The 11629-nt window shown below is 56.7% G+C and overlaps 1 protein-coding gene and 1 long non-coding RNA gene across 2 annotated transcripts; both read left to right on the top strand.

Moving 5' to 3' along the window:
- Nucleotides 1-1516: 1516 nt before the first annotated feature.
- Nucleotides 1517-8954, top strand: DCAF15 (DDB1 and CUL4 associated factor 15). The gene is made up of 13 exons (XM_071418941.1): nucleotides 1517-1674; nucleotides 2331-2428; nucleotides 2724-2859; nucleotides 3125-3231; nucleotides 3307-3443; nucleotides 4278-4448; nucleotides 4871-5314; nucleotides 5813-5910; nucleotides 5997-6125; nucleotides 6584-6669; nucleotides 7435-7539; nucleotides 8007-8122; nucleotides 8287-8954. Exons 1-13 carry the CDS (start codon nucleotides 1546-1548, stop codon nucleotides 8340-8342), a joined length of 1812 nt encoding a protein of 603 aa, XP_071275042.1. The 5' UTR covers nucleotides 1517-1545; the 3' UTR covers nucleotides 8343-8954.
- A 1540-nt stretch (nucleotides 8955-10494) lies between these two features.
- On the top strand, nucleotides 10495-11388 carry LOC139585902 (uncharacterized). The gene is made up of 2 exons (XR_011677397.1): nucleotides 10495-10619; nucleotides 11080-11388. It is a non-coding gene; the product is annotated as an uncharacterized lncRNA (long non-coding RNA).
- The last annotated feature ends 241 nt before the right edge of the window (nucleotides 11389-11629 follow it).

Here is an 11629-nt window from a genome sequence, read left to right as displayed (position 1 = left end):
TTGGACATCCCCAAATTCTGATGATCCCACCCCAAAAATCCTGGACCACCCCCAAACCTTGGGACCTCCCAAATTCTGGTGTTCTTGCCCCAAAAATCCTCGACCACCCCCAAATTCTGGTGTTCTTGCCCCAAAAATCCTGGTGGTTCCAAATTTTCCCAAATCCTGGGGTTCCCACCCCAAAAATTCTGGCGTTCCTGCCTCAAAAATCCTCGACCACCCCCAAATTCTGCCGTTTCACCCCAAAAAAAATCCTGGACCCCACCCCTAAACCTTGAGATCTTCCCAATTCCTGTTGCCCCCCAAATTCCTACAGTGACCCCCCCCCCCAAATTCCTGGTGCCCCCCAAAGCCTCCCCCTTGGGGGGGTGGCAGTTTTGGGGTCCCCCCCTCATTGTCCCCCCCCTCAGGAGGCGGCCAAGGAGGCTCTGTACAAACGGAACCTGGTGGAGAGCGAGGTGAGGACCCCCCGGGGGGGGGGGCCCAAATTTGGGGGTCCCCAAACCCCCCCCCCAAAATCCCCCCCCTCACTGCTCTTTTCTCTTCCAGCTCCAAAAGCTCCGTGGATGAGACCCCTCCCCCAATTCCATGGGGGGTTTTGGGGGGGTTCAGACACCCCCCCCCCCTTTTATTTTTAGGGGGTTCAGAGACCCCTCCCCAATTTGGGGGAGCTCTGGGGGACCCCCCCCGTGCCCACTGTGACAATCACAGAGATCAGAGCTGCTACATCCCCCCCCCCATCCCAGGGGTGACAGTGACCCCTCCCCAATTTTAGGGTGACCACCCCCTCAATTTCAGGGTGATTATGACCCCCTCCCCAATTTTAGGGTGACCACCCCCTCAATTTCAGGGTGATTATGACCCCCTCCCTAATTTCAGGGTGATACCGACCCCTCCCCAATTTTAGGGTGTCAATGCCCCCCCCACTTTTAGGGTGTTAATGACCCCTCCCCAAATTTCAGGGTGACCACCCCCCCAATTTCAGGGTGTTAATGACCTCCCCAATTTCAGGGTGTTAATGACCTCCCCCAATTTTAGGGTGACACCGACCCCTCCCCACCCGGGTCCGTGTCCCCCCCAAGCACTTTTCCCCCCCCCCGCCCCCCATGTCCCCTCCACCAAAGCGGATCCCCCCCAAGTGCCTGTAGGGGAGGGGCTGTTCCGGGCGCTCTCAGCAATTATAATAATTAATTATAATTATAATTAAGATAAAGTTTTTAAGACGAAAACCGCGAATTTTGGTCATTCCCGATGCGCGCTCCAGTTGTCAATCACGGCAGTGGCTTCGCCCACGTGGCTCCGCCCCCGCGCTGCCTCGTCTCCATGGTAACCCCGCCAGAAAAGACGAGCGTGGACAGCAGCCAATCGCGTTGCGGCTGCTGGATTCCAATTGGCCGTATCGCCGCGTGGGGGCAGGGCGCACTGAGTATTGACGGATGATCCAGCCAATGAGATGCGCGGGCGGCACATCAGCGGCCAATAGGAGCGCGGTGTGGGCGGGGTTACGGCGGCGTGCGGCGCGCCGGAAGCGGCCGGTCCGGGAAAATGGCGCCGAGCTCGAAAGCGGAGCGGGGCGGCCCCGGGGGGAAACGAGGGGCGGCGGGGGGAGCCGGGCCCGGGGCTGCACCCCGAGGTCGCCGGGAGCACCTCGTGAGGCAGCTGGACCGCGTCCGGGTGAGCGGGGAGGGCTGAGGGGGCGGTGGGGGGATGAGGGGGGCGGGGGGGTGTGAGGGGGGGGAGTCTGTGGGGGGAGACTGAGGGGAGGGGGGGGGGCGGCTGAGGGGAGGCCGGGCTGGGAGATGGCGGGGGGCGCTGAGGGGGGTCTTGAGGGGGCTCTGAGGGAGATGAGGGGTCCTGAGGGGGCTCTGAGGGGAGACCGGGCTGGGACATGGCGGGGGGCTTTGAGCGGGCTGAGGGGGTCCTGAGGGAGGGGTGGGGGCGGCTGAGGTGACACCAGGCTGGGAAAATGGCGGGGGGCTCTGAGGGGACCCTGAGGGGGATGAGGGGGTCCTGAAGGGACACCGGGCTGGGAAATGGCGGGAGGCTCTGAGGGGACCCTGAGGGGGATCGGGGAGTCCTGAGGGGGCTTTGAGGGCGATGAGGACGGCGGGGAGAGTCCCGGAGCTGGGGGAGTGGGGAGGGGGAGCCCTGGTTTAGGGGGGGGGTTCTCAGAGGGATTTGAGGGGGGGTCTCTGAGGGTTTTGGGGGGGTCTCTGAGGAGTTTGGGACTGTGGAGGACAATGTGGGACCCCCTAGCTCTGGCAGCCCCCAGTGTTGGGGGGAGATTTTGGGGGTCCCTGACCCATCCCATCCCATGCCCCCCACCCCAGCTCAGCGGGCAGCTCTCCCCCCGCCTGTTCCGGAAGCTTCCACCGCGCGTTTGTGTCACCCTCAAGAGCATCGTGGATGAGGAGTTCCTGTGGGCAGGGTGAGGGGGGACCCCAAACCTGCAGGGGGACTCTGAATCTTCAAATTTTCAGGGGTCCCCATCTCTGTGGGGACCCCCACTCTGTGTGTCCCCCCCCATTCCTCCCACATCCGTTGTTCCCTCATTTTGTGCGTCTCCTCATCCCTTCCCTGACCCCATCTTGGTGTCCCCCCATGTCCCCTTGTCACCTTCCTGTCTCCATTTTGGTGTCCCCTTCTGTGTCCGTGCTCTGTACCCGTGTCCTCCCCTGTCCCCTCCCTGTCCCCTGATGTCCCTTGCTGTCCCCTGTCCCCAGGCACATCTTCCTGGGTTTCTCCAAGTGCGGTCGCTACGTTCTGTCCTACACCAGCAGCTCCGGGGACGACGACTTCTCCTTCTACCTGTACCACCTGTACTGGTGGGAGTTCAACGTGCACAGCAAGCTGCGCCTGGTACGGGCACCTGGGGACACTGGGGACACTTGGGGACACCTGGGGACATTGGGGACACTGCAGGGACATCCCAGGGACAGCCAGGGGACACCTGGGCACATTGGGGACAGCCATGGCATAGCCAGGGACAACCAGGGGGCACTGCAGGGACAGCCAGGGGGCACTTGGGGATAGCCAGGGGACAAACAGGGAGAGCCAGGACACACCCAGAACCCCCCAAGGGGACACCTTGGGGACACTTTGGTGCCACCCATTGTCCCCCCAGGTGCGTCAGGTGCGGCTGTTCCAGGACGAGGAGATTTACAGCGACCTCTACCTGACCGTGTGCGAGTGGCCCGGGGACAGCGACAAGGTCATCGTCTTTGGCTTCAAGTGAGTGCCACCCCCAGCTGTGCCAGGTGTGCCAGGTGTGCCCAGGTGTGCCAGCTGTGCCCCCTGTGCCCCCAGCACGCGCTCGGCCCCGGGGCTGCAGGTGAACCTGATGCTGATGAGTGACGAGAACCACCGGGACATCTACGTGAGCACCGTGGCCGTGCCACCGCCGCGGCACTGCCCCGCCTGCCAGAGCGCCAGGGAGACCCCCGGTGAGACCCCAGACCCAAAACGGGCCCCTGAGAGACCCCAGACCCTAAACTGACCCCTGAGACCCCCGGTGAGACCCCAGACCCTAAACGGGCCCCTGAGACCCCCGGTGAGACCCCAGACCCTAAACGGGCCCCTGAGACCCCCGGTGAGACCCCAGACCCTAAACGGGCCCCTGAGACCCCCTGAGAGACCCCAGACCCAAAACGGACCCCTGAGACCCCCGGTGAGACCCCAGACCCAAAACGGGCCCCTGAGACCCCCTGAGAGACCCCAGACCCTAAACGGGCCCCTGAGACCCCCTGAGAGACCCCAGACCCAAAACGGACCTCTGAGAGACCCCAGACCCAAAGCGGACCCCTGAGAGACCCCAGACCCTAAACTGACCCCTGAGACCCCCGGTGAGACCCCAGACCCAAAACACACCCCCGAGACCCCCGGTGAGACCCCAGCCCCAAAACGGGCCCCAGTGAGACCCCCTGAGAGACCCCAGACTCCCTGAGAGACCCCAGTGAGACCCCAGCCCCTGAGCCCCCCATGAACCCCGGGCTGGTGCTTCCCTTGCTGTGACCAACTCGGGGTTTTTTTGGGGGTGGGAATTTTGGGGTCCCCCTTCCCAGGGCACCCCCCTGACCTCATGACACCCCCAGGTGAGACCCCAGACCCACCCCTGAGAGACCCCAGACCCACCAGAGCCCCCAGATCTCCCCTTTGAGCCCCCCATCAACCCCGAACCGGGGGTTCCTTCACTTCCATCAACTCCGGGTTTGTTTTGGGGTGGGAATTTTGGGGTCCCCCGCCCTGAGGGGGCCCCCCTGACCCCATAACACCCCCAGGTGAGGCCCCCCCCGCGTGCCTGCGCCACGGCTTCCTGCTGCACACCAAGTTCCAGGTGGTGTACCCCTTCCCCACCTTCCAGCCCGCCTTCCAGCTGCGCAAGGACCACGTGGTGCTGCTCAACACCAGCTTCTCCCTGGTGGCCTGCGCCATCGCCGTGCATCCTGCTGGTAAAACGGGACCCAAAAACCCCAAAAAACCCCCCAAAAACCCACCCAAAACCCCCTGGCCCACCCTGTGCCATCGCCGTGCATCCTGCTGGTAAAACGGGACCCCAAAACCCCCAAAAAACCCCCCAAAAAGCCACCCAAAACCCCCTGCGCCATCGCCGTGCACCCCGCTGGTAAAACGGGACCCCAAAAACCCCAAAACCCCCCACAAAAAACCCCCCCAAAACCCCCCAAAATCCCCTGCGCCATCGCCATGCACCCCACGGGTAAAACGGGACCCAAAAAACCCCCCAAAAACCCACCCAAAACCCCCTGAAACCCCCTGAGCCATCACCATGCACCCTGCCCAAACCCTTTTGGGACCCCCCAAACCCTCCTGGGACCCCCCAGATCCCCCCTGACCCCCCAGTTTCCCCCCACAGGTGACAGCAGCTCCCAGCAGATCCTCTACAGACGCCGGAACCTTCCAGAACCACCCCCCTCCCCACCACCACAACAACAGCAACAACCCCCCCAGGAGGGAGGGGCTCTGGAGGGGTCTGGGGTCTCCCCCCCACCCTCCCAACCCCCCCAGGGACCCCCCCAAAGTGCGGACCCCCCCCCAAACCCCCCCCCGTCCCTGGCAGTGACCAAAGCCAAGGAATTCGTGGCCGATCTGTTCCGCAGGGCTCAGGGAAATGAGGGGGGGTCCGGGGGGTCTCCAACCTCAGGGGGGGACGACCCCCAACCCTCCCCACCCGGACCCCTCCCCACAATGGCCGGGAGCCCCCCGGGAGACCCCTCCCCACCCGAGACCCCCCCTGAACCCGGGTATGTGAACTACACCAAGCTGTGCTACGTGCTGGAGCCCGGGGACACCCCCGAGGGTGAGTGGGGGGCTCTGGGGGGGTTTGGGGTTTGGGGGGGACCCCCTGAGCCCCCCGAATCCCCCAGGGGAGACCCCAACCCCTCCTGAGCCCCCCAAAGCCCCCAGGTGAGACCCCAACCCCTGGGGAGACCCCAGACCCTAATGGGACCCCACAAGTCCTGGGTTGGGGGTTCCTTCACTGAGAGAAAATTGGGGTGAAAATTTGGGGGTCCCTGGGGTGACACCCCTGACCCCCTCTGACCCCCCCTAAAACCCCCCAGGGGAGACCCCAACCCCTGGGGAGACCCCAACCCATAATGGGACCCCCTGAGCCCCCCAGGTGAGACCCCAGACCCCTGAGCCCCCCCCATGATCCCTGGGCTGGGGGTTCCTTCACTGATAACAACTCGGGGTTTTTTTTTTTTTTTTGGGTGGGAATTTTGGGGTTCCCCGACCCCCCAGGTGAGACCCCAACCCCTGAGGCCCCTCCCTGACCCCCCCTGTGCCCCCCACCCAGATTTAGAGGATGACAAAATCTCCCTTCCCTTCGTGGTGACCGACCTGAGCGGCCGCAGCCTGAGGCCCCTGCGGGACCGGGACCGAGCCACGGCCCAGGTGAGGCTCGGGACCCCCCAAAAACCCCACGGGGACCCCCCCAAATTCCCTCCTTGGGCCGTGCTGAGCCCCGGGACCCTCGCCAGGGGCAGTTCCTGGCCGTGGAGCAGCTGAGCCTGGATTTTGAGTACGTCATTAACGAGGTGATCCGGAACGACGCGGCCTGGGCGCGGCAATTCTGCTCCTTCAGCGACTACGACATCGTCATCCTCGAGGTGGGCGGGGGAGAGACCCCCGGGGACCCCTGAGGGACCCCCTGAGGGACCCCAGATCATACAGGGACCCCCAGGGATCCCCTGAGAGACCCCAGATCATCCAGGGACCCCCCCAGATCATCCAGGGACCCCCTGAGACCCCCGGGGACCCCTGAGGGATCCCCTGAGGGACCCCCTGAGAGACCCCAGATCATCCAGGGACCCCCCCCAGATCATCCAGGGACCCCTGAGAGACCCCAGATCACACAGAGACCCGTGAGACCATCCAGGGACTCTTGAGATCACCCAGAGACCTCTGAGAGCCCCCAAAGACCCCCCCAGATCACCCAGGGACCCCCGAGACCACCCAGAGCCCCCATGGGACCCCCATGGGATACCCCAAAACCCCCTCCAGGACCCCCCCAGACCCCAATGGGACCCCCCCAGCCCCATTTCAAAGCCCCCCATGTGTCCCCCAGGTGTGCCCCGAGACCAACCAGGTGCTGATCAACATTGGGCTGCTGCTGCTGGCCTTCCCCTGCCCCGAGCACGAGGGGCAGCTGCGGTGAGAGGGGGGCCAGGGGGGTCTCAGGGGGCTTTTGGGGGATCCCCAGGGGTCTCAGGGGGGTTTTGGGGGGCGTTTGGGGTACCCCATGGGGTGTTATGGGGTCCCATGGGGGTCTGGGTGAGTCCTTGGGGGGTGTTTTTGGGGTCTGGATGGGGTTTTGGGGTATCCCAAGGGGTCTGAGGGTGGTTTTGGGGTATCCCAAGGGGTCTCAGGGGGCTTTTGGGGTATCCCCAGGGGTCTCACGGGGCTTTTGGGGGGTGTTTGGGGTACCCCATGGGGTGTTATGGGGTCCCATGGTGGTCGGGGTGAGTCCTTGGCAGAGGGGGTTTGGGGTCTGGGTGGGGTTTTGGGGTATCCCAAGGGGTCTGAGGGGGGTTTTGGGGGTACCCTATGGGTTTTAGTGGGATCCCAAAGAGATCTGGGTGAGTCCCAGGTGGGGTTTTGGGGTATCCCATTGGGGTTTTTAAGGTATCCCATTGGGGTTTTTGGGGTACCCAGGGGGTTTTTGTGGTATCTCATGGGGGTTTTTAGGGTATCCCATGGGGGTTTTTAGGGTATCCCACGGGGTTTTTGGGGTTTTTAGGGTATCCCATGGGGTTTTTAGGGTATCCCATGGGGGTTTTTGGGGTATCCCATGGGGTTTTTAGGGTATCCCACGGGGTTTTTGGGGTATCCCATGGGGTTTTTAGGGTATCCCACGGGGTTTTTGGGGTACCCAGGGGTTTTTTGGGGTTTTTGGGGTGCTGACCCCCCCTCTGGCAGCCCCCGGACCCACCACACCAGCCTCAAGGTCTCCTGGGACCTCAACAGCGGCGCCTTCACCACCGTGGGGGTGGGAGAGCTCACCGAGGTCAAGGGGCAGACCAGGTACCTGGGGAGGGGCTTTGGGGGCTTTTGGAGGCTCTGGGTGGGGTTTAGGGGGTCTGGGGAGGATTTTAGGGTGTTATTAGGGGATCTGGGGATTGGTTTAGGGGATGGTTTAGGGGATCTGGGTGTGGTTTGGGGTGGTTTAGGGTGGGGAGGATTTTGGGGTGTTTTTAGGGACTGGGAGTTGTGAGGGACAGATTGGGGGGTGGTTTTAGGGTCTAGGGGTTGGTTTAGGGGGTCTGGGGGATCTGGGGTCCCCCAGGGGGTGCCCCCAGCCCCCCAGTGTGGCAGTGGCAGCATCAGCGTGTGGAGCTCGTACCGCAAGGGCTGCGTGGGCACCGTCATGCGCTGGGGGGGTCTATGGAGTCTGGGGGTCCTTGTAGAGGGTCTGAGGTCCCTCTGAGGGGTCTGGGGGGGTCTCTGGGGGTTTGGGGGTGCCCCCAGCCCCCCAATCTGCCCCGTTTCAGTGGCAGCGTGTGGAGCTCGTACCGCAAGGGCTGCGTGGACACCGTCATGCGCTGGCTCGTGCCCGAGGCCCCCGGGCGGGGCGTGCACAGGATGACCAACGAGGCCCTGCACAAGGGTGGGTGGGGGGCTCGGGGGGGCCCTGGGGGGGTCCTGGAGGAGTTCAGGGGGGGTTTGAGGGTGTCTGGTGAGGTTTGGGGAGGTCCTGGTGGGGTCTGGGGGGGTTCCTGGGGGGGTTGGGGGGGGTTGTGCCCCCTCCCCATCGCTGCTTCCCCCCCCCAGGCTGTTCCCTGAAGGTCCTGGCTGACAACGAGCGCTACACCTGGATTGTGCTGTGACACCTGGGGACACCTGGGGACAGCCCTGGGACACCTGGGGACACCTGGGGCCACACCCTTGAGATATCCCCGTGACACCTGGGGACAGCCCTGGGACACCTGGGGACACCTGGATTGTGCTGGGACACCTGTGACCCCCCTGGGGACACCCCTGGAAACACCTGGGGGTACCTGGGACACACCTGGGACCCCTGGGACATCACCTGGGGACAGCTGTGACACCTGAAGATACCCCTGGGACACACCTGGAGCCCCCTGAGGACACCTGGGGACACCCTTGGGGACAGCTGGGACCCCCCTGGTGCCACCTGGGGGTACCTGGGACACCCCCAAGGACACCTGGGACACCCCTGGCACCTCTGGGGACAGCTGGGACCCCCCTGGGGACACCTGGACCCCGCTGTCACACCTGGATCCAAAGGGACCCAGCCCCAGCCCCGCCCCCTTTGGGGCCTTTTGGTCCTTTTTTATTTTTCCCTTTTTTGTCTTTTTTCCCCATTTTTTCCCTTTTTTCGTCGTTTTTACGCCTCTTTTTTGCCATCCAGTGTTTTATCAGGGGAGGGGGGAGGAGCTCAAATCCCCCCCTCCCCAAAATAAAAATTCCAGTTTCCACCTTGGGGCTCGTTTGGGGCATTTGGGGCGGATTTTAGGGACAGGAATTTTGGGGCGATCGGCCGGGATTTGGGGCTGGTTTTGAGAATTTGGGGATTTTGGGGCACCCTCAGAGCCCCCCAAACCAGGACTGGGATTTGGGGTGGTGGGGGGGGCAGTCTCAGAACCTCCCCCAATGGGGATTTAAAAAGCTTTAAAAATGGAAAAAATTAAAAATAAAATAAAATAAAAATTAAAACTTTAAATATAAAATGAATACAAAAGAAATGAAAAACAAAATAAAACCCGTAAAATGCTGTAAAGTGAAGTGCGGTAAAGCGCGACTGTCATAAAAGGTGCCGTAAAAAAATAAAATTAAAAAATCAAAATTAAAAGGTTTAAAGATAGAAAAATTGAAAATAAAAATTAAATTAAAAAATATTAAAAAATTAAAAATAAAAGGTTTAAAGATAGAAAAATTAAAGTAAAAAATAAAATTAAAAAATAAAAAGCCTCAAAAAAAGAAAAATTAGAAATAAAAATCAAATAAAAATCAAAATTAAAAAATAAAAAGCTTCAAAAATAGAAAAAATTAAAAACAAAAACAAAATAAAAAATAAAAAAAAAATTAAAAATAGAAAAATTAAAATTAAAAATTAATTAAAGATAAATAAAAAATAAAATAAAAAGCTTTAAAAATAGAAAAATTAAAAATAAAAATAAAGTAAAAAATAAAATTAAAAAATAAAAAGCCTCAAAACATAGAAAAATTAAAAATAAAAATCAAATAAAAATCAAAATTAAAAAATAAAAAGCTTCAAAAATAGAAAAAATAAAAATAAAAACAAAATAAAAAATAAAAAAATCTTTAAAAATAGAAAAATTAAGATTAAAAATTAATTAAAGATAAATAAAAAATAAAAAGCTTTAAAAATAGAAAAATTAAAAATAAAAATAAAGTAAAAAATAAAATTAAAAAATAAAAAGCCTCAAAAAATAGAAAAATTAAAAATAAAAATCAAATAAAAATCAGAATTAAAAAATAAAAAGCTTCAAAAATAGAAAAAAATAAAAATAAAAACAAAATAATAAAAAAAATCTTTAAAAATAGAAAAATTAAAATTAAAAATAAAAATAAAATTTAAAAAAGCCTCAAAAAATAGAAAAATAAAAAATAAAAAATAAAAAAATTAAATATAAAAAGCTTGAAAAATAGAAAAAATAAAATAAAAATTAAATAAAAAATAAAAAAAAGCTTTAAAAATAAAAAAATAAAAAAATAAAAAGCTTTAAAAATAGAAAAATTTAAACAAAAATTAAAAATAAATAAAAAAAAGCTTTAAAGATAGAAAAATTAAAAATAAAAAATAAAAAATAAAATTAAAAAAAAAATTAATTAAAAATAAATGAAAAAATAAAAACCGTAAAGTGCTGTAAAATGCCGTAAAAGTTGCATAAAAGGCGGCGCCGTAAAGCGCGACTGTCGTAAAATCGAGACCGTCGCAAAAAGTGCCGTAAAGCGCGACTGTCGTAAAATGTCGCAAAAGGTGCCGTAAAGCGCGACTGTCGTAAAAGGTGCCGTAAAGTGCGGGTGTCGCAAAAGGTGCCGTAAAGCGCGACTGTCGTGGTAGCTGCCGTAAAGCGCGACTGTCGCAAAAGGTGCCGTAAAGCAGAACTGTCGTAAAAGTGCCGTAAAGCGCGACTGTCGTGGTAGCTGCCGTAAAGCGCGACTGTCGTAAAAGGGGCCGTAAAGCGCGACTGTCGCAAAAGTGCCGTAAAGCGCGACTGTCGTAAAAGGGGCCGTAAAGCAGAACTGTCGTAAAAAGGTGCCGTAAAGCGCGACTGTCGCAAAAGTGCCGTAAAGAGCGACTGTCGTAAAAGGTGCCGTAAAGCAGAACTGTCGTAAAAGGTGTCGTAAAGCAGAACTGTCGCAAAAGTGCCGTAAAGAGCGACTGTCGCAAAACTGCCGTAAAGCGCGACTGTCGTAAAAGGTGCCGTAAAGCGAGACTGCCGTAAAGCGCGACTGTCGCAAAAGTGCCGTAAAGCGCGACTGTCGTAAAAGGTGCCGTAAACCGCGAGTGTCGCAAAGGGTGCCGTAAAGCGCGACTGTCGTAAAAGGTGCCGTAAAGCGCGACTGTCGTAAAAGTGTCGCAAAAGGTGCCGTAAAGCGCGAGTGTCGTAAAAGGGGCCGTAAAGCGCGACTGTCGCAAAAGCGGCCGTAAAGCGCGACTGTCGCAAAAGGGGCCGTAAAGCAAAACTGTCGTAAAAGGTACCGTAAAGCGCGACTGTCGCAAGAGGTGCCGTAAAGCGCGACTGTCGTAAAAGGGGTCGTAAAGCGCGGCTGCCGTAAAAGGCGCCGTCCTTTTTTTGTCTTTTTTTCCCATTTTTTCCCTTTTTTGGTTGTTTTTATGCCTCTTTTTTGCCCCCTCCCCAAAATAAAAATTCCAGTTTCCAATTTGTGCCACTTTGGGGCTCATTTGGGGGATTTTGGAGCAGGGATTTGGGGGATTTTGGGGCGATTTTAGGGTGATTGGCTGGGATTTTGGGGGCAGTTTTTGGGATTTCGGGGGCATTTTTTTGGCCGGGATTTTGTGGTGTCTGGCCGGGATTTGGGGGCATTTTTTTTGGAAGGGGGGCAGGAATTTGGGGCTGATTTTGGGGATTTTGGGGGCAGTTTTGGGGATTTTGGGGAGCCG

The sequence above is a fragment of the Agelaius tricolor genome, unplaced genomic scaffold (assembly GCF_023055355.1).
Source record: "Agelaius tricolor isolate 1412-34295 unplaced genomic scaffold, bAgeTri1.0.p SCAF_97, whole genome shotgun sequence".
NCBI lineage: Eukaryota > Metazoa > Chordata > Aves > Passeriformes > Icteridae > Agelaius > Agelaius tricolor.
The sequence above is the reverse complement of the archived record's forward strand: the minus strand, read 5'-3'. Positions and strand labels throughout refer to the sequence as shown.